Below are 23913 nucleotides of genomic sequence, written 5' to 3'. Positions count from 1 at the left end.
ATTCTGGTATTATGTGACTGAAAGGAGATTTTAACCTTTCCAGAATTTATACCACCTTGCTTTCAATATGGCGACATTTTGATTATATAACAGATAAATATTGATGGTTCCATGAAGAACCTTTAATATCCATGGAACCTTTCCATTTGACAAAAGGTATAGAGAAATATTGGAAAAGGGATACTTATAGTTTAATAAAATATTCTTTACACTGAGAAAAAAAATGCTTCTATTAAGAACTGTTCACAAAATGGTTCCCATATTGGTTCTTCTGTGGCATTGCTGCAAAAACTCCCTTTTAAAATCTTTATTTTTAAGAGGGTAGTGTTCATAAGTAGATAAAACACAAAGTAAATGGAAGTAGTATTTATTTGTTTAAAAATGCATGCTCCTGTAGTCTATAGCTTGAGTAGTTTGTCTCATGAGACATTGTTACGTATACTGCTCCTAGACTTGGGTTGAAGATCCAAATGCAGCTTTATTGAGTGTAATCCATAAACGTAATAAACAGGCATAAGTTCAAATAGGGCATCACTCCCCAAGCAGCCTCCAGTCTCCATTTCACTCATTCTGAGGACACTTATATAGGATCAAAAGTGAGGAATAAAAACAACACACTGCACAAAAATGCCATTTGACACAGAAGGAAGTGTTCAGAAAAATGACAGATTCTCAAATGAGACTTTGGGCTGGTATATTTTAAGTTTCATGTAACGGTTTTAAAAAATGAGATGTGCAATATTTGCATTCTCTGAATGACCTTGGATCACAAGGAGGTTGTTTGCTACTGGCAGACTTAGAGCTGCTGCAAAAAAATCTGTGTGAATTCTCAGGAGTAAACAATAGTAATAGATTTACAATAATAATTTACAATACTAATATTCAATATATAATAACAAAATAACAGAATCTGACCATATTCCATCACTTTGCTTCTGTCTCGCAGTGGTATGGACGTACATCTCACACTTCTGATCCTTACTGTGACTCTACCATCATGCAAGTACTGTATTGTTCATCATTTTATTGGCTCTGACACCTTACTTAACATTGACATATCATGTTGATACATGACAGCTTTTCCTAGTTTTATGTGAACTGATTCCAATTTTTTAAATGTTTTTGAAAAAAGCCTCTTATGTTCATCAAGGCTGCATTTATTTGATAAAAAATAAAGTAAAAACACCATTATTGTGAAAATTATAATAATTTAAAATAACTGCTTTTTATTTTAATATATTTTATATAATGTACAGCGGTTGTGCTGTTTATTACTTTTGTGGAAACCATAATGCATTTTCTCTTTCTTTTCATTCTTTCAAAAAACGATTTGTTTTGTTCTTTTTTATTGTAAATTTTCAATGAAATGCATCCTTGCTGAATATAAATATTAAATCCTTTAAAAAAAAAAAAAAAACATAAAACTCTAAACTGTTGAATTGTAGTGTAAATAATTAAACACAATATATTATAACATTCTAAAAATCATTGTATTCCTGCAGTTGATTTGTTTCATCACATTTTCTCAAATTGGTCCAAAACAAACAATTACTACATGTGGTCAAAATTCAGATAAATATTGTATATTATCTGCTGTTGAATTTTGATTGAATATCTGAATCTAAAGTAAAATTAAGTTTAATTTCAAAATGACTATTTGTCTATTTGGTAGAATTGTGCACAGCATTATGCATCCACTGTAAAGCCGAATAAGTTGGCAAAACAAAAACAAAACATTGAGGTAATCAGTTACATCAACTGTTATTAAGTTCTTTAAATTCAAAGTTTAAGTAAGCAGAACTGGAACAGATTTTTATTTTGTTCTCATACATTTTAATTGCTCTTAAATCTTGAAATATTTGAGTAAATTTTACTTCGTAAAATTAAAAAAAAATTAAACACAAAAAACATTATATAACACTTAACTTTAGCATTTACTCTCCCTTAGAGTAATGGCAAAGCTTGCTGGGAAATAGAAATCCCAGCCCAGTTTCAGTTAAATTTAAGTTGGTCTAAATTAAAAGAAACAAGTTAATAAAACTCAAAACAATGAACCAATTCAGATTACTTAAAATGTGTCAGTTTTCTGAACTCAATATAAAAAGACAGTTCTAAATACTAATAAAAACGAATTTGATTGAACTAATTTGTTTAAGTTTACCCTACTCAAACCAATAAATTAATTTTGAGCATTAGGATTTACAGTGGGTTAAGTTTGTGTGTTTTGTAAACCATGTCTGTCACTTTAGTCTTTTCATATCTAATGTGTTTTCCCACACTGTGACCTTCACATAATTTAACAGTATTATCTTCTCTGGAGCACATCTGTACAGTATAAAAAACTTGTTGCAATTTGAAGACATGATCAAGTGCACAATACCGAACAGTTCACCACTGCTGGACTTTACGGACTATGGCTGCTTTTGTGGCTTAGGTGGTGAAGGGTCACCAGTTGACCAGCTCGACCGGTGAGTTTATTTGAATGTGGTGCATTGTTTTAATGGTGTTTATTTTGAATTATTTTTGTAATAAGAATGTCCCCTCTCTAATGCCCTGGTATAGGTGTTGTTTTACCCATGATGACTGCTATGCCAAAGCAACGACCCTTGAGTCCTGCACATCGTTGCTACATAAACACATATGACTTCCAGTGCGATAAGATTACCAGAACGATCACGTGTCTGGGTAAGTGACACTGAATCCCAGGATTCCATCCCATATCAGTGACTCCTAAAAGGCCAAAAAAAACATACATTTTCAAACCTGCTTATCCTATGTAGGGTCGCAAGAAATATGTATCATTATAATATATCGCACAAACTTAGATAGGTCTATTTTTTCTCCACCAGCAATAGTTCAAGCAAAGCAGCATCTAAATTAACGTCGGCATGAGACAGAAGTTGCGATAGTGTTTTCTTTTCTATCGTGACGTATATCGAAACGGTATCTCGAACAAAAAAAAATGTAGGGCAGGACTAGATTTGTCCATCAGGAACTGGATCATTGTGGTTTGCTATTGCTGTGATGTCATGTGAGTGACAGGTTGCCCTGCCCTTGCGCCAACATGTCATCAGAAAAAATATGTTGCTGCAAGAGGGTAATGATGTGCACTGATAAAACATTTATAATAAATACTGCAAATTCCATAAAAAACAAACAACTGTCCATTTTAGTTCCTGAATGAATCAATTTTGTTGAACAAATCGGTTGAGTCAATGACTCACTTATATGTTCCTGAATGAATCAGTATTGTTGAACAAATCAGTTGATTTAATGGCTCACTCATAATGCATGAGGAACATGTTTTTACGTATAACTGCAGAAAGAAAGACTCAATAAAAATCCCCACCTCTAATACATAGACTATCAGTCTCTCTGGAACAAACACAGACAAACACTTTCTCTTTTTCAGCCAGTAATGACGACTGTGATGTGTTCGTCTGCCAGTGTGACATGGCAGCAGCGGAGTGTTTCTCTCAATCCCCCTATAACGCGTCCAATACTCATCTGCCCTCGAGTGTGTGCAGTTCAGCATCCAGAGAGATCAGCAGCTTTATCACTGCTCTTGTTGCATTCATGGTCACTCTCACAATCCTTTACGGCAACAAAATAGGCTGCAATCAGTGAAATGTGCAACATTATTGTTATTTGGTCAAAAAACCTTTTGTGTGCTCACAGCTGTTTTGCATGTACTCAAGCGTTTCGCAACTTTTTCCAGGGCTTTATGAAATTCTTACTTTTTTGAGAAAACTGAATTAGTGTACCAGCTGTTCAAATTGCCAACACATGCTCATGTTCCCAAAGAACAAAACACACAATCACACACACACACACACACACATTACATACACAAGTGTAAATAAACACAATCAACTTGCACAAAGCTGTAAAGATCTCAACAATAAACTGTATGTTCGTGCTTTTGTGTATGTGCGTGAATGCACATACTGTATAACATATACAGTAACTCACTGCAATATCTCATATGTTCACAATAATCACAAAGTTGGCTTATCAGTGACCTCCGCCCGTCAAGGTTATAAGAAGTTCTATAAATAATCAGCAACAAACACTTGTTCATATGGTCTTCACCATGCGCACCTTTCTGTCTCTCGTGGTCCTTAGTGTGAGTCTGCCCGCCTGTGAGTATACTTAAAATGTGATTTACTATTCAACTGTACAGGAGCTTATTGTTTTAATCATTTATCTTATGCAAGGCAAATATTTAATAAAGATATATGATATATAGATTTTTTAATTATTTGAAAAATTGAATTTACTAATTAGTCAGTGAAAATAATTACACCTCTTACCTTCAAAAATTATAGGATCAATAGTTATACAAGATTCAACTCATTTTTAAATTCAGGTTAATGTAATTTAAGTTGAAATTACTTAAACATCCAAGTTGACTGTGCTTAAAAAAATGAAGGAAGCAACTTTTTTTTAGTGAATGAAAAGAGTGGTGTCACTACGGTGGAAAGTAATACTGACAGAAAACAAGACAGACACCAAGAGAGTGGTTATGAAATGTATTTCTAAAAATACATATTTTGATGCTAATCTCGGTATGAAGCACTGATACACTATCATTGTTTAACAGTGCTGGCGACTTTAGACTACCGTGCGCTGTGGCAGTTCAGGTCCATGATCATCTGTACCATCCCCGATAGCTGGCCTGCACTGGATTACGCGGACTACGGATGCTACTGCGGCAAAGGAGGCTCGGGCAACCCGGTGGATGAACTGGACAGGTCAGATTAAAACAATAGTTTCCGAGACAGTTTTGTCTGTCACACTTCGACCTGCTCAGACTGAAAAGTTTAATTAACAGTTTATTATGGCAAGCCGTTTTAGCTTAAATTGTACCCAGCATTACTCGTCGTAATTGCATTTTTACTAGTAAGAATTCAATTAGAGAGCTCTACAATTCAATTCTTACTAGTAGCAGTTACAATTAGAGAGCTCTCTTATTCAATTATTACTAGTAAGAATTACAATTAGAGAGCTCTACAAATGAATTTTTACTAGTCATATGTCTCCATTGACTTCCATTCATTTTTAATTACGGAGCTCTACAATTGAATTGTTGCTAGTAAGAATTCCAATTAGAGAGCTCTCTTTTTCAATTGTTACTACTAAAAATGCAATTGCAGAGCTCTTTAATTCAATTCTTACTAGTAACAATTCCAATTAGAGAGCTCTCTAATTCAGTTGTTACTAAGAATGCAATTGCAGAGCTCTTTAATTCAATTACAGATGCAATTAGAGAGCTCTCTAATTGTCATTTTTACTAGTAATAATTGAATTGTATAGCTCTCTAATTGGAATTCTTACTAGTAACAATTTAATTGTAGAGCTCCGTAATTAAAAATGAATGGAAGTCAATGGAGACATATGACTAGTAAAAATTCATTTGTAGAGCTCTCTAATTGGAATTGATTACTAGTAAGAACTGAATTAGAGAGCTCTGTAAATGTAATTCTTACTAGTAATAATTGAATTAGAGAGCTCTCTAATTGTAATTTTTACTAGTAGTAATAATGAGAATGTAGAGCTCTCAAATTTAATTCTTACTAGTAAAAATGCAATTACGACGAGTAACGCTGGGTACAATTTAAGCTAAAACGGCTTGCCATAGTTTATAACTACAAATACCTAAAAATGCACGTTGCACAAATTAAAGTCAGCGTGAAACCGAAGTTGCGATAATATTTGCTTCTCTAATTTACGACATATCCGAGTGAAACGGCTTCTCGAGCAAGTAATAATGTAGGGCGGGACTTGATTTTGTCCACCAGGAATTGATTGGATGATTTTGGTTTGCTATTGCTGTGATGTCATGTGAGTGACAGGTTGTCCCGCCCTTACAAGTAAACACATCATCAGAGCTGCAAGAGGGAGGGGAAGTTATTTTACTCAAAGATTATCAAGGCACATGAATAAAAAAACAACAACAAATGTGCACGAATAAATCATTCATAATAAATATACTGCAATAGCCTATTCCATAAAAAAACAAGAATGGTTCATTTTGATTTCAGGTTGATTTTATTTTTGCAGGCAGTAAAAATCAGTGCATTGCTAATTCTGTTGAGAGCATTTGATGACAAGAATGTATTACAGTTAAGCAATTTAAACATTACCTTCTACAGGAGCTTTTCAGAAAAAGGTTGGATTGGTATACTTATCAACTTGGCTCATGAATATTAATTAGGTGATGTATTGTTACTTTTTTTTTTTTCACAGCAGGCAAGTAGCAAATCTCTTAAAATGCAATTATTAATCAAAAAGGAAGGGCGAGTAACTTTATAAACATTCCCTATTCCTCTCTAGGTGCTGTGAGGTGCATGATCAGTGTTATTCGGACTCATGGCAGCATGATGACTGCTGGGGTGTCATAGACAACCCCTATACTGAAATATATTCACACTCATGCGACATACCAACAAAGCAAATCACCTGCCATGGTAAGTCCCAACCTAACAAAAATGTTATAAAAGAACATTTTGCCAACGTTCCCATTATGTTATGAAAACTTTATTTCTAAATGTTCTGTCCTTTTTTTTTTTTTTTTTTTTTTTTTTGGCTATGCGAATGTTAAAGGAAAATTCCATTTTACAAACATGTGAATGTTACTTTTGAATGTTCTCTGAACATTATAAAAACAAGTTCAAAATGTTAGATACTAAAATGTTTCATGAACGATGTAGATCATGTTTTTTGTTTTTTTTAAGACTAGATCAATTTGAACAAATATTCTATTAATGTTACTGGAAGAATGTTTGTTCATAACTCTGAGAGAACCTTGCCAGAACGTTAGGGAAGTTCCTGTTAGCTGTAGGACAGACAGTAGGACAAACTTTACCAAATAATTCTCTCTGTAAGCTCTGTTAGTAATTGAGACCTGAACTGGACTGCTGTTTTTTTTTTTTTTTTTGCCTCTTGCAGCCGACAAGAATCGCCCCTGTGAGATGTTCATCTGTGAATGCGACAGAAAAGCAGCCGAATGCTTTGCAAAAGCGGATTACAACGAAGAGCATGTCAACTATCCTAGTAAAAACTGCCAATGACCTGACACTACATAAAGTTTTAAGACTGTCCTTAAAGTCTCATTAAACGTAGCAATGGTATATCATGTAACAGTTTATTTTGTGTTCATGCGAATTGATATTTGATTCATAGGACAGAGAGATTATTTAATAGTATGTGAATATTCATGCAATTAAGTAAATCAATTAATATTTACAATAATTTTCTTAATATTTATGTCTGTTTTCCAGTAAAACTGCCCAAGTTAGATATGAAGTGTTATATATTAAGAATTGTTTTTTAGAGGATATATGTTCATAAGAATTCTATTTATTTTTCTTCCCATTGGCAGTTATTCTTGTTTTATGAGGTTTATGCCTACTGTCAATGGGGGATGAAAAACAAAACTTCTTATACATTCTCTGAAATTAAGTAGTATAATCTTATGCAATTGCTTCTCAAGTAAATTTACCTTGTTTAAAAAGTCAAAAATACTGATTAATAAAATTATCTTTGCAAATAGGCCATTAGATGAATTTATGAATTAAATAAAACATACTCCAAAAACAAACAAACAATTTTCTGGTTGTAATCCTGCATGGATACTAGTGGACTGTCGCATTCATTTTTGTAATAATAATAATATTTTACATTATGTAGTATACACTGAAAAATAATTGTCTTCAGTCTTTCAAATAAAAACACCTTAACATCCTCAAATTCACTTGAGAAGCAACATTTGCTTAGATATTAGTAGTATAATAATAGATAATAATAAGTTCATAGAGAATTTATCGAATTTAAAGTGAATCTTTATTAATCTTGCCCCATTGGTAATTTTTTTAAGCACAAATCTAACAAAAATGGTCTAACGTTTGTGCTTAAATTAAGAAAACAAAAACTTAAATTCAACTTTTAATTCCAGATGTATCTTCTCTCAAGTCTACTATCTGCAATCCTGCACCTCAAATAAGGATGTTAAAATATTTTTACTGGAAAAGAGGCAAAAATGTTGCGTAAGGAACTTAAGAAAGGTTCTCTTAAGACATTTTGCTGTGTTTTAGGTTAGTTATTTATCATTGGCTCTTGGGTTTGCTCTCACAGAGGTAAGGATAAGAGAGCGTACAGTCCGCATCATTCCACAGCCTCCGTCTCTCCGAAGTTATCCGAGCGTGGAGCTGCCCACAGTCCTCACCGTTCAAACGAACATCCCAGTCATCTGGTTGACCTTCATCCCAGTGGCTGAAATAGACATCAAGAGTTAGATTAAAGTGCCACTATTATGCTATTTTAAAGGTTCCTAATTTTGTTTTGGAGGTCTCCTACAACAGGTTTACATGCATTCAAAGTCAAAAAAACATTTTAATTTCCTCATAATATACATTGCAGCATCACCTCTTTACTCAGTGTCTGAAACGGTTTGATAAAGTATTCGGTCTCTCTAAACCCCTCCTTCTCGAGAATTTACTCTGCTCTGATTGGTCAGATGGCCCAGTTTGTTGTGATTGGTCTACCGTTTATAGCGTGTGACGGACATGAAACACCCGTTGGCATATCTGAATTTTAGCACTTGTATATACAGTGATACGAACAGTAACGATGGCATCAATTTTACCATATCAATTCGATCTCGAGTGCCCGTCCTTTAGAAGTGCCTGCAAAGTGGGTTTGCTTTCGCATCGCAAAAACAAAACAAAAACAGCATCTTCTCGACATGTCAACACAAACCAAACTCTTTCAGGCCTCAGCTACAACTACAGTGTTTGAGGGCGGGTCAAAGTAGACGTTGTTCACAGGCAGCCAATGAAGACCTTAGGTTGGCATTATGCAAATTTATGGTTACAATTTATTGTGTACTTATGTACTTACCCAAGAAAGTACTGGTAATACAATTACTTAACTATATGGGTTAAGGTTAGGGGTATGTTCAGGGTTGGTACCTATAGTTTTTGCTCTGTAATTGCAATAAGTACATAGTATGTACATGCGGAACAGGACTTGTTACAAACCTACATCGGTTTGTGCAGGACATAAGACTGGAATTACTGATGACTCATTTCAAGCAGTTCAATTGGTTCTTTCTTTTAGGAGACAAGAACTCCATTTATTGGTCACACTTTAGATTAGGGTCCATTTCTCACCATTAACTAACTATTAACTATGACTTTTGCATCAGTGAACTCCTGTAGTTGTTAAGTTTAGGTATTGGGTGAGATTAAGGATGTAGAATATGGTCATGCAGAATAAGGCATTAAAATGTGCATTATAAGTACTAATAAACAGACAATATCCTAGTAATATGCATGCTAATAAGCAACTAGTTAATAGTGAAAATTGGATCGTAAACTAAAGTGCTACCGGTAATATCCCAAAAAGCATTAGTGCATTTACACTTTTCCCCCATTGACCTTCTCTCATTATTTTATATTCATTCTTACTGTTCAGTAGCACTAAAGTCTGTTCCATCTACCCAGGACCATTTTTCCTTTTCTTTCTCAACAAGCCCAATCCAGTAGCTGTTAGACGTCTTCACGATTGAAGATAGGAAGTCCTGGTTTAAAAAGAGACCAAACTCATATTTAACCTCACATAAGACTCAAATAATTGTGATGCTGTGTGTGTTCTTGTCTTACAAGCTCAGCCAAGTCATTGACAACAACTAAGTGTGATCCTTTCTGGATACAGTTGTTCTCAGCAAGTTGCCAGCTCTTCTTTACTGAAGACTGAAAGTAGCATGAGTCTTTATAAAACACCCAGTCTTCCTGGCAGGGACCTGTACAGTTAAACATGCATATAATCAAAATAAATCATAACTTAAATCAGGCAGGTTTCACTGCCAAGCCCAAAATAAACATTTTGCTAATGAGTAAAGAGCATCTTTCTAAAGAGTAAAAGTCCAAAAGTCTGAGTCCACATTGAAAATCTGGGATTCATAATCTAATTTAACTCTGGAAATAACAGAATGTTTTAGTTATGAAAAAATAGAAATAGGATTACTTTACTGCTCTGTTTGTAGGTCACTAATAAAAGTAGTACATTTGTAACATTGATCATGTGACTCTTTCTATAGACAGTCAGATATTGAAGCTCAAGCTGATGAGAAACCAAATACTAGGGATGCACAAAATATCGGCATATATGTTACTTTTTTATATTATCGTTAAAATATATTTAAGCCGATAAATAATAGATTATTTCCTTCAGCTGAGACACTTCAGATGCGCAATGTTCGCCATGATGGTTTTGAATTGCTTGAAATATGATTGGAAAATAAAGTTAAGTGCAACATGTACAGCGTCTGTCATATATGCTACATAAAATTATAATGAGAACATTATAATTGTGTGCTTGAGACATTTGTTTTAATGGTGAGACTTTTATTTTTGTAATCACGCTCTCAAATACTAAGGCATTTTGAAAATCATGTACATTTTTCAATTAAACGTTTTACTCAAATTGTTATGCTGGTGATATATTATTGTTAGTAGTATTTTTCAATTTTATAAATACAAAGTACAGATTCAAAGTATTCTCAATAGTGGACCCCACTGTCATGAGGAGCCTCACCTTGCACCGGGATCACATGCTCAGGCATGAAAAGCTCAGAGAAATGAGCATTTTCTGGGTGAAAAAAAATCACAGCAAATTAATATTACAGGCATTGTTAGATGTATAAACCTTTATACATTTTTTTATTTTATAAAGACATAAAAATGGTTCTTTATTTACCAAATTGCAGAGTTTCAGGGCCCTTTTTAATGGAGAAAACGAGAGACTCCACAGAAAGTCTAACATCATTGACCTCTTGGCTGACCTGAGAGACTTTTGAAAATCATAATCAAAATCAAACACTTTGGTAAAAACAACAACATCATGCAGTGACATCCAATAGGTTTTGTTAAATTTGACACAAATTAGTGTGTGGAAGTAAAATGCTCACAACATACTTTTAATTCCTACAGCCAGTGTCAGTATAAACACATAGAGGACGAGGACGCCGTATATTATGTACATATTTCTGTTTTGTCTACCTGTAGGAAAGAATAAGAATATGAAACAAACACAGACTAAAAAACTACATTCTGAACAAATGTTCTAAGAATGTTTTGCTAACGTTCCCATTAAGTTATGAAAACGTTATTTCTGAATGTTCTCAGAATGTTCAAATTTAAATGTTTTTTTTTTCTTGGTTATGTGAAAGTTAGAGAAAACATTAAGGGAATGTTCTATTTTATAACTTTGCAAATATGATGGGAACGTTACGTTTAAATGTTCTCAGAACCATAAACAAATAGTAAGTTAGCCTAACGTCCAACTAAATTATTTAGAAGAACATTCCATGAACGATGTTCCATTAAAGACCACTTTAAACATACAGGTGCTGGTCATATAATTAGAATATCATCAAAAAGTTGATTTATTTCAGTAATTCCATTAAAAAAGTGAAACTTGTATATTATATAGACTCATTACATGCAAAGTGAGATATCTCAAGCCTTTATTTGTTATAATTTTGATGATTATGGCTTACAGCTTGTGAAAACCACAAAATCAAAATCTCAGAAAATTAGAATATTACATGAAATCACACAGTAATTACACAGTGATACCATGGTCATTGAACCAGGTTTTGGTTATTTTGGCAGTGTGGGCAGGTGCAAATCCTGCTGGAAAATGAAGTCAGCATCTCCATAAAGCTTGTCTGCTGAAGGAAGCATGAAGTGCTCTGGAAATGTCCTGGTAGACGGCTGCGTTGAGTGGACAGCACAGTGGACCAACACCAGCCGATGACATGGCTCCCCAAACCAACACAGACTGTGGAAACTTCACACTGGACTTCAAGCATCTTGGATTGTGTGCCTCTCCATTCTTCCTCCAGACTCTGGGACCTTGGTTTCCAAATGAGATGCAAAATTTGCTCTCATCAGAAAAGAGGACTTTGGTCCACTGTGCTTTATTAAATCCAGTGTCAACGCAGCCGTCTACCAGGACATTTTCAGAGCACTTCATGCTTCCTTCATTTTCCAGCAGGATTTGCACCTGCCCACACTGCCAAAATAACCAAAACCTGGTTCAATGACCATGGTATCACTGTGTAATTACTGTGTGATTTCATGTAAAATTCTAATTTTCTGAGATTTTGATTTTGTGGTTTTCATAAGCTGTAAGCCATAATCATCAAAATTATAACAAATAAAGGCTTGAGATATCTCACTTTGCATGTAATGAGTCTATATAATATACAAGTTTCACTTTTTTAATGGAATTACTGAAATAAATCAGCTTTTTGATGATATTCTAATTATATGACCAGCACCTGTACATTCTATTGTTACTGGATAAATTTGTTTGTTCATAACTTTGAGAGAACCTTGCCAGAACGTTAGCCAAAGATCCGAGAAAGTTTCTCGTTAGCTGGGTTATCATGGAGAATCAATATATTTATTTAGCAAATAAGGATTTACCATGGTATTTCACCCTCTTTTCTGGGTACTTGAAATGTTAGTCTTTCTTAGTAAGGTGGCGAGATAGATTTGTTCTTAATTTTGAGTCAATTTTTTAGACAAAGCACAATTTACAAACATAAATAACATCTTTCTCACCTGATATATGTATAAATTTCTGTCCAGTGTTATTAATTTCTGCCTCAGGACTGGTAAACCGGTCATATGATACAGATTCCATGTCTGAGGAATAAGGCAGGACAAAGGATGTATTTACACCAAATAATTAAAATTTAAATAAAATGTATTACTCTTATTTAATGACTTTTGTCCCAACATATAAATGTTGGTATAAGAGACTAAATGTACAAAACACAGTTTCAAGGTCATGCAATGAAACAGTTGAATATTAACCTCTAGACTGACAAACTATATCTGAACTTCATCACAAACATGGAGAAAAACACATCAGAATGAAAGGACTTCTGTATTTCAGAGATTTATTATCAGTCAAAATACACAAAACCAAATAGAAAATATGCCATCAAGCATATTCTTACCATGAAAACTGTAAAAACATTCTCATTGCCGACAAATTCGGATTTTACCATGAAGGTTCATAAATTGAAGACCTCAATATGCTTTTATGAGGAAATACTAAATAAAAAAGAATAAAAAATAACTGTGAAATGCAGTGGATCTTACTGTTTAAAGTGAATGTTCCTGTCGAGTCCCTCTCCTCTGCTGCGGTCAGTGTCCTCTGTCCTTACGCAACGACTCCTAAACCATTTCCCAAAGCGGAATTGACAGTCCTAACATCCTGTTGGACTTTTTGTAACATTTGCATGTTTGAAATATGACAAAATATTGAGTTAAGAAACGACTCGGATTAACTCGTCATATAAGAAATGTTCTTCTCTGACATAAATGTTATGCTTTGAATATAGTTGGATGCGTACACTACCGTTTAAAAGATTGGGGTCAGCAAGTTGTTTTTTTACATTAAATTAATACTTTTATTCAGAAAGAATGCATTAAATTGATCAAAAGTAACAGTATCTTTACATTTATAACGTTACAAAAGCTTTTGATCACTACAAAAATTGAAATAACCCATTAAACATGCAATCATTAAGGACACTACTTCTTATATAGAACCTTTTTTATGGAAGCTTGTTTCCGCCACAGAATAAAACATTTTAAAAGATAATTTCGAATTAATTCTGACTTTATTTCTCATTAAGTTATTTCTTTATTTCTCATTTTAAATTCTGACTTTATAACACGCAATTGTGACTTTATATCTCGCAATTGTGACTTTATTATACGCAATTGCGACTTTATATCTTGCAATTCTAACATCTTTTCTCAGAATTATGATATATAAACTCGAGTTATAAAGTTCAATTTTATAACACACAATTGCGACTTTATATCATGCAATTCTGACTTTATAACTCGCAACTGCGACTTTATATCACGCGATTCTGAATGTACTGAGATTCAAATTCAGAATTGTGAGATAAAAGGTTGCAATTACCTTTTTTATAATACTTTTTTGCATTAAGGATTCTTTAAAATTGAGTCAAAAACCCTACTTTTATTTATATATTAAACCCCACTGAACCTTTCTGAGTAGACAGGCTTTGATTTATTGAAGTAGATTTTCCATTGTAACGTCTTCACAAAATATAATTTAGTTTATCCAGCTCACCACCAGAGGTCATCATCTCAATTCTACTCCTAGTTATGATTAATGACTTTCTTTGTCTTGCCTGTGTTGTTAGCTTGACTGTTGACTACAGTTGACTTTGTGAATTATGATTGCTTATTAAATCTCTACAAACAGACCTTAATCCTGTGTCTTTGTCAGATACATGTTAAAAATGTATTTAAATAATAACAATTATAACTAGCAATTTTTCATAAATAGAAGAACTGGCGTCTCTATCAGTGTTATTGTGTGAATTTAACTTTTTTTTTTTTTTTTATAAGTTGGATAATCATATTTAATAATATTCTAGGGAGCCTTTTGAACACTGGTTTAAAAGGTTGAATATAAATAAAGTAATAATATTAATAATAATACCTACTGTATGTTTAATCAAATTATCTAGGTTCAGATGAAATTGTACCAAAAATGAGTTACCTAAATGGATGTGTTCATATCACAGGACATTACACTGGAATACTATAAAACATGTTGCTTATGCATAGCAAAAATACATCAAGCAAGTACAGTTTTACAAAAAAAAAAAGAGACCATGTACAATATCAGAAGGTGTGTGTCCAGAGCAGGATTTTAGGAGAACAGTCTAATGCAGCTGGCATAAGGGCACAGTTTCCTACCACATGCCTTTCTCTAGTGTGCGTTCACAAATGAAATAGCGTTCGCTGTAACAGTCAGCATCATGCAACAGCTTGCGACGCACTGTGTCAGTTCCTTTCAAGTGGACACAGGACTCCATACCACCATGAGCAGGTTGATTTTCATCCCAGAAACTGAAAAGAACACAAACCACAAAGAAGTCGGAAGATGACATATTGATCTTGGTGGCATGTCATACAGTATGGCTGCTGTTTAAAGCTACACTGTGTAGGATTTTCTCCCGTCTAGCGGTGAAATTGTTTATGACTACCGACTGAATATTACTTTCTAGCCCCTCCCATTCCGAGGGCGTTTTAACTCCTACGGTGGCCGTATTATTTCAAATCTGCCGGCAGACGTCCCCCTCGCATCTGTCACGGTGCCACTGAGTGTAAAAATGCGAAAGGCGAAGCTTGAATTTCCAGGTATGTCCCTCTTTGGCTAATGTATTTTCAAGATGGAGGCGCAACATGGCTGCCGCCATTCGAGCGACTCGCTCGTATGTATTCTAAATGGCAGATTCTACGCTTACGAGAATACTTGATTAGTTGGTAGAAGTGATTACACATTAATGAGCACATATCATTTTGAAAGAACAAAGTGTTTTTTGCTAAGAATCAACTTAAAAAATTACACAGTGTAGCTTTAATGAAATTTAATAGCATTCACAGTTTCAAAAGTATGGAAGTCAATGCTCTCTTACTGTGGAGCTGAATGATAATCGTCTCCATTAACCCAGGACCATTTGCCCAATTTGTCCCTCTTGAGGCCTATCCAGTAGTCAGTCTGTTTCTGGACAGTTCTTGAAATGAACTCCTAAGAGCCAGCAATGTGTTTTAATTATACACCTATGATTAATATCTATGCTTTCAGAAATACACTACCATTCAAAAGTTGGTCGGTTTGATCATAAATACAGTCATTTTGTAAAAAAAATTACTACATTTTAAAAGGTACATTATGTAACTTTTTTGTTCAAAATTTGCTAAATGTATATATACTAAGCGAGCAGCCTACTGTACATCATGAACCAATCTTCCAAAGTGTGTGTTTGTCTAATTCTGAATCACTACGTTATGCCTATAATAAGCGTTTATATTCAGACTATTTTAGACCAGGCAAGACGGCAACCGCTGCGGAGTATCCCACATTGTAAAAAAAAAAGAAAAGATTTTTAAGTACAAACAACTTGGATGTTTAAGTAATTTCAACATAAATAACATTAAACTTTTTTTTTTTTCTCAAAAAATTTGTTGAATCTTGAAAGTTGAAAATTGCTTAACTTTTTTTAATGAGTCAATGCAATGTGAAAACATATGTTGTCATAACTTATTGATCATAGACATTTTTACAGTGCCTGTGTGACTCGTCATAGACATAAACAGAGAGTTAACGGAAAGTAGCTCCGGCTACAATGTTCTTTCGCAGGACACATGCAGTTCTGTTAATTAGCCATCAAAAGTTAGATGTACCTTTAAAATAAATGTTTACTATTTTGATATATTTTAAAATGTAATTTATTCCCGTGATGCAAAACTGAATTTTCAGCATCATTACGTCAGTGTCACATGATCCTTCAGAAATCATTCTAATGTGCCGATTTGCTGCTCAAGAAACATTTCTAATTATTATCAATGTTGAAAACAGTGCAGAAATTCTTTGTAACATTATAAACATATTTACTGTCACATATGATCAATACAATTTCTTTCTTTTTTTTTCTTTTTTTAAATCACAGGATCAGCCTAAACTTTTGAACTGTAGTGTAAATGAGGATAGAAATATATACAGTACACCAACATGTCCGTGTCCATGTCCTTACCAGCTCCTCCTCGCTGTTCACAACCATCAAGTGCGCCCCGTTGTTGTGGCAAAAAAACTGTGATACTTCCCACGTCCCATAAACATTCACTAACAAATAACAGGTGTTCTTATAGGAAACCCAACCATCCGAGCACCGCCCTGTATTTGATAGAACAAAACACACGACTATAGACAACACTTGCTTACCAATAATTATAAAATATATTAGAGCTATGTGATTTTACTGACATCCATTCATATTTTAGTTGTTTTGCCATTGTATTCATTTTCTTTAAATGCAACATTTCTTACTGCTTTCACCTCTGTACTGGAACGGGATAGCCGTAATATCATCAGAAAGAAGACCTCTGGTCTGATCTTCTTGTGGGTTCTTCTTGACTTCAGCATGTTAAATTAAATTAAAAACAAGCCAGTTACACATCCATTATTAACTGACAACTAATAGACAACTGACATCATTATAAGTCTGACTTACAGTTGACACCTGTTACGATTCCTATTACCAAGAATGAAAGGATGAGGAGAACCGTGAACATGACACAGGCCACTTTGCCTGAACACAGCATGGGGAAAAAATAAATAGTAAATAGATTTTAAATGCCAAAATTAAACAGTTTAGAACAGACTTTAAATTAGGGCATATCTTAAGCAAGCACTATATATCAAATGAGCTGATGTAAAGCCTGCAAAATAGTTCCAGATACCACCATATTTTACTTTAACTTGTCATTTAGTCACCTGTCACCAGTCACATTAAATAATATCCTGGCTCTTCCCAGCTTTGTAATGGCATTGAATAGTGTCCGAGTTTTTGAAGCTCCAAAAAGCTCATCCATCCATCATAAAAGTAATCCATACGACTTCAGTGGGTTAATAAATGCCTTCTGAAACGAAGCAATGGGTTTTTGTCAGAAAAATATCCGTATTTAAAACTTTAATAATCACTGGCTTCCGGCAACGGCCGTACGCGCGTTCATGAGAGTCGAGTTCTGGTGGAAGGGTGACCTCTGACCCAACGTATGACATAGGACGTAGCTCCTCTTTTCTTATATCGAAATCCTCCGACATTTTTCTTTAAAACGTTTAGTTTTAGACTTCTAATTTGTGACCGGTGTTTGGTTTTGCTTTATCCTCTGCGCTTCCGCATTCATCAATTCTACACCTACATCATACATCAGTGCCAGAGATTATAGTTTATAAATATTTATATTTTTCTTATAAAAACCCATCACTTCGCTTCAGAAGGCATTTATTAACCCACTGGAGTCGTAAGGCTTACTTTTATGATGGATGGATGTGCTTTTTGGAGCTTCAAAAACTCAGGCACTATTCAATGTCATTACAGAGCCAGGATATTATTTAATAACTCAGATTGTGTTCGGCTGAAAGAAGAAAGTCATATACACCTAGGATGGCTTGAGGGTGAGTAAATTATGGGATCATTTTCATTTTTGAGTGAACTATTCCTTTAAACTCAGCAGATAGTGAAAGCAATTCACTTAAAAAAATTAAAGAGTGAGAAAGTTATAAAAGTTCAGAGGGCACAGATGTCATGTCTTTTTCAGTTCACAGATAACCAATTGGACTTGAAACCATATGAGCAGCCAACGCCCATAGCCACTGTCTCTGCTATAATAAGCTGCAATGATACTATATATTACTTGCCTTGCTGGTAGAAGGGATCCTCCCTGTCAGGATTTCCCTCCACATCATCTGAGAGATTGTTAGCCTGCATTCCTTGAGTTCAGCCTATAGCCTGAATGTAAGGACAAAAGTGTAAATCAAGTGATTATCTGATGATAATGTAAGAAAATGCCACTTCACAACGTTCTCTGAAATACTAGAGGTTCAGTTACGTCGCATTAAATCCGTGCAACATTACATTTGATACAAAAGATGTTAGTATACGCACAAACACATAAACAATAAGAAAACACTCTGATGAAGTGCAGTTGTTGAATCTTAAATGCGTAAATAATATTTAAGAAAACTTCAACTTACTGATCAACTTGTTTCCTTGCAACACATACAGTTTTCCATGGCACAACATGGAAAGTGAAGATTCTGTGGAATGGTCGTATGACGCCAGAGAGGCTGGTCCTTTCCACCCGGCCAAACCAAAGCTCTGGGGTTTCTGCCAAGAACATTGCAGTTGCCAGAAATGCGTGACAAAGTAGCTATAAAATATAAAAACCGTAGTGATAATCATAAAAACAACTGTGCACGAGCTTCACGTGCCCTTTTCTACTCTAAACTAGAATAAAAGCAGTAGAATGACGTAGGCTAATGTGTTTCCAATGGGAATCTCATATGTTATTAATTACCAGTTACCACTGAATAGTGACTGTTGTTGATTTGTTACAGCTAATTGAAAACAGGACGCGTACTGGTTGTCATGATGACAAGTAAAGCGATTCATTAATGCATTATTTCACTCACAGACTTAAAGCCTGAAACCTAAGCTTATATACAATTTTAGCGCTATTGTTTTGTTCTTTCAGTTTCCCCTTTTGTTTCACTTGTCCAATGGTTTTTGAGTGCAGGTTGTGGAGACTGAGACTCATTTAATTGGTTGGTCCCAGAGCCGTCGACTTGTCGCCACCTACTGGCATAACGATACGTCTCCTCACAAATTAAAGGAGCTGTATGTAAGATTGTGGCCAAAACTGGTACTGCAATCACTTTCAAATTACTGTAGAGCGGTGTATCCCCTGAACATGATTTCTTAATGTCTAGTGACATATCAGGGCCATTTTATGATTAATTGAAATACATTTCTTACATACAGCTCCTTTAAAGTGAAAGAGGTTTCATAAACGTTTCGCACAGCATTTTAAAGTGAATATGGAAGATATTTGTGTTTTTTGTCAAATTTCCCCTGAGACTATAATGATTATTATGGGAGTGCCCCAACACTCGTTGTTTTGGAAAGAACTCCCTACAAAGAAAAGCTATGATGGTCGTTCAAAGTTCAAAGTTCAAAGTTTCTTTGATTTAAAAAAGTTAAATGGAATGGGGGGAAAAAACGCCAAATTATGAATCATTTGAAAACTATATTCAAAACAAGTAAAAACTTAAAAGCAATGACAACTCTACAGATGTTTAAATTTTTCTGCAATTCTTTTTTTTTCCATTTTTTTCCCATGTATTTACCCCTGCCAACTTGTATGTACAATATGTTTTGTTGAAATTAAATTAAATTAAATTAAATTAAATTAAATTAAATTAAATTTCTTGGACCTCCCTGTCACTAGATGGCGAGCGCGTCAATCTCCAGCACCAGCAGCGGCATTAATGCTCTTCTTCCGCCCCTGTTGTTCCAGTCTCCGCGAAAATGGCCGCGATCGGACGTTTATCCCAGAAGCTCCTCAAATCCGCCTCGCTGACCCAAAGCCGTCAGCTTTCGGCTGTAGCAGCTCACAGCGAACAAGCAGGTCAGTTACAACTTTAAACAGCTTAAAACAGACGCTGTAATTAAAAACACCAGCCGTTACGAACAGCCGTAACTCTACCTTTTGACCTTGCGAATGTGACACGAATGGCTGTTTAATGTTGTGCTGTGGTTGACAAAGATTGTAGAGTAAGTTAGCATTTAGTCTTTTGTATAGTGAGTTAACGAAAACTGAGTTAAATACGTCTTAAAAACTACATAGTTAAGTGAACTAAACGACTTGCCTGTCAGCCGGTTGATGTGTTATTATGGAAATGTCTAAAACGTGCCAAACAGAATGTCTTATTTCTCATATGTTCATGTAGCCAAGACCTGGAAAATCCTGACGTTTGTGGTGGCTCTGCCCGGAGTCGCGGTGTGCATGTTGAACATGTACCTCAGGTCCCAACACCACCATGACCAGCCGGAGTTCGTTCCCTACAGCCACCTGCGCATCCGCAGCAAGGTGAACACTCTCACTTTTCACAATAATAAACACCTTTATAGTCGTTTGTTGTGAGTTTATGCATCTTCATGCTGATTTATATGAAAAGAGCATGTAGAAGTTCAGTGGAGTCTGGTCATGCACTTTTGAGGCAGTTTAGTTTTAGAGTATTGCAAATACCCTTTTTAAATTTGTCTGGTTATTAATTAATTATACATTAACATGAACACGCTGTTGTTGGTCTTGAAAATCAATGTCATTCAAGATCAATGGGTCGTGCAAATGATATCTCCAAGAACAGGCAAACCGTGAAATAAAGGTATTTGTCAGCTAAAGCTATGCATCATGTTTGAAAGCCAAGAAAACCTGATTTGATTTCTCTAGTAAATGTGAGTTGCTGGTTTATCCTGACATTGGAGCTCTGTGCATGATTAGAGGGCCTCCAGGAATGAGGCTGTGACATCACACGCCATAACCATATGCAATGCATATACCAGTACAGAGAAATGCTGATATGTTCCTGTTAGGACTATAATATAACTTAAAATATATCTTTTAAGTACTTTTAAGATACTAAGATACTTTTCAGCCTTTGAAGATCATCTACTCCATAATATAGTGGAGCTTTGATGATTACCATGGTTAGGGATGTACTAATTTGGTTAAAACATTTCTACAGGCATATATATTGGTTAAAAGACATTTAAGGGTTATTTTATGATCTTTTATCACCGTTACAATGTAATTTTTCTATATACTGATATAATCAATGTATGAAGTAATTGATTATAAATATGTTACTGTAAGTAGTTTAGATCAAATTGTACTTTGAGTAGTTTAGTAATGATGTACTTTTACTTGAGTAAATGAAGTCAGGTAAGGTAACTACTTTTACTTGTTTTTATTTTTATGCCTCAATGTGATTGGCTAGGGAGAGAGTAATCTTGTGTCTCCTGTCAAAATCAAATCACGGATAGAAAACTTTATATATATATATATATATATATATATATATATATATATATATATATATATGTATATGTATATATGTGTATCTTATATATCCTTCAGGCATCAATTCAATCGAGGTATCATATCAGCATTTAATTCTTCCTCTAATATGAAGAAACAATGTTCATTAAAGCCTTACAACTGTTTTTTTTATTTTATTTTTTTTATACACGATGTAGAATGGTGTCCATTTCTTGTACTCACAACATTTCTTGAAGTATGTTGTTTTCAGTACACTTTCTATCCTGGGATATAATGTAGTAATATTGTTGCCATTTAATGCAGATTCAAAATATTTCATGTAAATGACAGTGAGAAAGTGACGTGAAGGCCAAGTATGGTTTGTAACCCATACTCAGAATTTGTCCTCTGCATTTAACCCGTCCAAGTTAGTTCACACACACCCGGAGCAGCGGGCAGCCGTTTGCTGCGGCGTCTGAGGAGCGATTGGGAGTTAGGTGCCTTGGGAAACCTTTGGGTTACAAGTCTGACTCTCTAGCCATTAGGCCACGACTGCCCCTTTATGAGGAAACAGTCAAAATGTAGTTACTCTCGGGGTCAACCACTGAGCCAATGCAGATTTCAATGTTTGCTGTTATCGTACTTGTCAAAGGTTTAATTGACAGAGCTGAATTGTTGTCATTTAGGAATAAGATCGCGTGGGTGTTTGAATCGCGAATGCAATCTTTTAATGATTAATCATGCTATAGTAACACTTTTATATATTTATAATTTAAATGAAAAAATAAATGTGTATAGTCATTAAAGGGGTGGTTGATTATGATTTCACTTTTCTAACTTTAGTTAGTGTGTAATGTTGCTGTTTGAGCATAAACAACATCTGCAAAGTTACAGCGCTCAAAGTTCAAAGCAAAGGGAGATATTTGCTTTTAAAGAAATTGCTTTAAATTAAAGGACTCCAACAAACGGCTGGTAAGGACTACACGACATTCCTCCCGGGTTAGTGACATCACTAACCCTAACATTTACATAAACCCCGCCCCTGGGAACATGATTTATAGATGATCAAGACAGAATATGCTAATCAATGACTAGAAGATACCTACACATAAGCTACATAAATTCACCAACTAACCATTCAGAAATGTTGTCTACATGTTGTCACTTCTTCTTGAGTCTCTCCATCATTGTCTGAATCCGGTTTAAACATAAAAGGCTAAAAGTTTTAGAAATTTTCCGTGCATGCCTGTGTGAGGTTAAAGGACACAAGCTCCGCCCACTGTGCTGGGAGCAGCAGCTCATTTGCATTTAAAGGAACAGACACAAAAATGATGCGTTTTTGCTCACCCTCAAAAAGTGACAATTTTAATATGCTATAAAAAAATATCTGTGGGGTATTTTGAGCTAAAACTTCACATACACACTCTGGGGACATCAAATACTTATTTTACATCTTGTGAAAAGGGCATTATACCACCCCTTTAAATGGAAAAGCTAATCACATGCTATTTACTAATAAAAAAGGTTTACCTACATATATTTTTACTAAAACATTTGACTATGAAAAATTCCACATGGTGACTTTTGTGAACATATTTGTGTAATTTATTTATAAATGTGATCATTTTGTTATTCAAGCAATACACTTCACATCTATGCCTCTCTTCTCTCTTCCACACATTGACATTAGCGTTTCCCATGGGGTGACGGCACCAAGTCGCTCTTCCACAACCCCCACGTCAACGCCCTCCCCGACGGGTACGAGCATCATGATGAGTGAAGGGTGTTAGGAGCTCTCCCAGAACTCCCCTACAGGGACCAGAGGGCCCTCTCTATCCCCTCTCTCATCCCTGGACATCTGCCCAGGCCTGGACCACTCCTCAGTTTCTTTCAGTTTACATGACCTCATGTCTGTCCAGTTTGTTGATCTTACCTCTGTGCTTTCCACACCTAGTGGAAGTACCGTATGGAAACAGTTACATTTACTCAAGGACCATTGCATCACATTGTCAGCTTAAACTGAAAAATAAAAATCTATTAATTAAATTATAAACTGTCTGAAGTTTCATTTTTGAAGGAAGTGGTTGACGTTTTCAGATCCTAGGATGTTTTACATGTATGTAAATGCTACATGTAGGCCTGGTTTCACAGACAGGGCTTAGATTAAGCCATGATTAGGCCGTAGCCATTTAATTAGGACATTTCAGTAGCTTTTATTAACATGCCGTAGAAGAAAAACATTACTGGTGTGCATCTTGAGACAAAACATTGACACTGACATTACGATCTATTCATTTAAAACAGTTCAACCATGCACTAGTCTGTGAAACCAGGGAGTTTAGGAAAAGGTTAAAGAAACATAATTTTAAAAGCTTGTTTAGGGTGTATTTACAGAACA

At 34.9% G+C, this 23913-nt stretch overlaps 5 protein-coding genes across 6 annotated transcripts; 3 read left to right on the top strand and 2 right to left on the bottom strand.

The window, feature by feature from the left end:
* Positions 1–808: 808 nt before the first annotated feature.
* LOC311098509 (phospholipase A2, minor isoenzyme-like) lies at positions 809–3767 on the top strand. The gene is made up of 4 exons (XM_084138745.1): positions 809–999; positions 2321–2468; positions 2563–2622; positions 3342–3767. Exons 1-4 carry the CDS (start codon positions 951–953, stop codon positions 3625–3627), a joined length of 543 nt encoding a protein of 180 aa, XP_083994871.1. The 5' UTR covers positions 809–950; the 3' UTR covers positions 3628–3767.
* Positions 3768–4020: 253 nt separating this feature from the next.
* On the top strand, positions 4021–7143 carry LOC311066462 (phospholipase A2, minor isoenzyme-like). The gene is made up of 4 exons (XM_084087674.1): positions 4021–4142; positions 4604–4754; positions 6337–6470; positions 6952–7143. Exons 1-4 carry the CDS (start codon positions 4082–4084, stop codon positions 7071–7073), a joined length of 468 nt encoding a protein of 155 aa, XP_083943800.1. The 5' UTR covers positions 4021–4081; the 3' UTR covers positions 7074–7143.
* A 775-nt stretch (positions 7144–7918) lies between these two features.
* Positions 7919–13429, bottom strand: asgrl1 (asialoglycoprotein receptor-like 1). Its single transcript, XM_084087671.1, has 8 exons — positions 13182–13429; positions 12636–12719; positions 10980–11063; positions 10762–10854; positions 10600–10653; positions 9666–9805; positions 9471–9583; positions 7919–8274 (listed from the first exon to the last, which is right to left on the bottom strand). Exons 2-8 carry the CDS (start codon positions 12715–12717, stop codon positions 8109–8111), a joined length of 732 nt encoding a protein of 243 aa, XP_083943797.1. The 5' UTR covers positions 12718–12719; positions 13182–13429; the 3' UTR covers positions 7919–8108.
* A 1130-nt stretch (positions 13430–14559) lies between these two features.
* LOC311066461 (C-type lectin domain family 2 member B) lies at positions 14560–18935 on the bottom strand. 2 transcript variants are annotated; one of them, XM_084087673.1, is made up of 7 exons: positions 18670–18935; positions 18334–18424; positions 17144–17221; positions 16969–17046; positions 16667–16806; positions 15548–15660; positions 14560–14978 (listed from the first exon to the last, which is right to left on the bottom strand). In XM_084087673.1, the coding sequence occupies exons 2-7, from the start codon at positions 18401–18403 to the stop codon at positions 14822–14824; spliced, it is 636 nt and encodes a 211-aa protein (XP_083943799.1). In that variant the 5' UTR covers positions 18404–18424; positions 18670–18935; the 3' UTR covers positions 14560–14821. The 2 variants fall into 2 exon arrangements, with proteins under 2 accessions (XP_083943799.1, XP_083943798.1); XM_084087672.1 differs by having other exon boundaries at positions 16960–17046; positions 18670–18779.
* A 1010-nt stretch (positions 18936–19945) lies between these two features.
* Positions 19946–23568, top strand: cox6a1 (cytochrome c oxidase subunit 6A1). Its single transcript, XM_084087279.1, has 3 exons — positions 19946–20102; positions 20425–20564; positions 23206–23568. Exons 1-3 carry the CDS (start codon positions 20003–20005, stop codon positions 23293–23295), a joined length of 330 nt encoding a protein of 109 aa, XP_083943405.1. The 5' UTR covers positions 19946–20002; the 3' UTR covers positions 23296–23568.
* The last annotated feature ends 345 nt before the right edge of the window (positions 23569–23913 follow it).

Source organism: Abramis brama, assembly GCF_963993115.1.
Source record: "Abramis brama genome assembly, chromosome: 16".
NCBI lineage: Eukaryota > Metazoa > Chordata > Actinopteri > Cypriniformes > Leuciscidae > Abramis > Abramis brama.
The sequence above is the reverse complement of the archived record's forward strand: the minus strand, read 5'-3'. Positions and strand labels throughout refer to the sequence as shown.

Excerpts from the sequence above, each read along its gene's own strand:
- LOC311098509 (XM_084138745.1), top strand. The coding sequence starts at position 951 with ATGGACGTACATCTCACACTTCTGATCCTTACTGTGACTCTACCATCA. Across the intron at positions 1,000-2,320 it reads TACTGTGACTCTACCATCAT|CACATCTGTACAGTATAAAA; the intron begins GCAAGTACTGTA and ends TCTTCTCTGGAG. Across the intron at positions 2,623-3,341 it reads ACCCTTGAGTCCTGCACATC|ATCCCCACCTCTAATACATA; the intron begins GTTGCTACATAA and ends GACTCAATAAAA.
- LOC311066461 (XM_084087672.1), bottom strand. The coding sequence starts at position 18,403 with ATGCAGGCTAACAATCTCTCAGATGATGTGGAGGGAAATCCTGACAGG. Across the intron at positions 16,807-16,959 it reads CCAGTACAGAGGTGAAAGCA|GGCGGTGCTCGGATGGTTGG; the intron begins GTAAGAAATGTT and ends TATCAAATACAG. Across the intron at positions 14,979-15,547 it reads GATTATCATTCAGCTCCACA|TTTCTGGGATGAAAATCAAC; the intron begins GTAAGAGAGCAT and ends TGTTCTTTTCAG.
- asgrl1 (XM_084087671.1), bottom strand. The coding sequence starts at position 12,717 with ATGGAATCTGTATCATATGACCGGTTTACCAGTCCTGAGGCAGAAATT. Across the intron at positions 10,654-10,761 it reads CCCTGAAACTCTGCAATTTG|AAAATGCTCATTTCTCTGAG; the intron begins GTAAATAAAGAA and ends TTTTTCACCCAG. Across the intron at positions 8,275-9,470 it reads GACTTTAGTGCTACTGAACA|CCACTGGGATGAAGGTCAAC; the intron begins GTAAGAATGAAT and ends TGTCTATTTCAG.
- cox6a1 (XM_084087279.1), top strand. The coding sequence starts at position 20,003 with ATGGCCGCGATCGGACGTTTATCCCAGAAGCTCCTCAAATCCGCCTCG. Across the intron at positions 20,103-20,424 it reads AGCTCACAGCGAACAAGCAG|CCAAGACCTGGAAAATCCTG; the intron begins GTCAGTTACAAC and ends ATGTTCATGTAG. Across the intron at positions 20,565-23,205 it reads ACCTGCGCATCCGCAGCAAG|CGTTTCCCATGGGGTGACGG; the intron begins GTGAACACTCTC and ends CATTGACATTAG.
- LOC311066462 (XM_084087674.1), top strand. The coding sequence starts at position 4,082 with ATGGTCTTCACCATGCGCACCTTTCTGTCTCTCGTGGTCCTTAGTGTG. Across the intron at positions 4,143-4,603 it reads TAGTGTGAGTCTGCCCGCCT|TGCTGGCGACTTTAGACTAC; the intron begins GTGAGTATACTT and ends ATTGTTTAACAG. Across the intron at positions 4,755-6,336 it reads CCGGTGGATGAACTGGACAG|GTGCTGTGAGGTGCATGATC; the intron begins GTCAGATTAAAA and ends ATTCCTCTCTAG.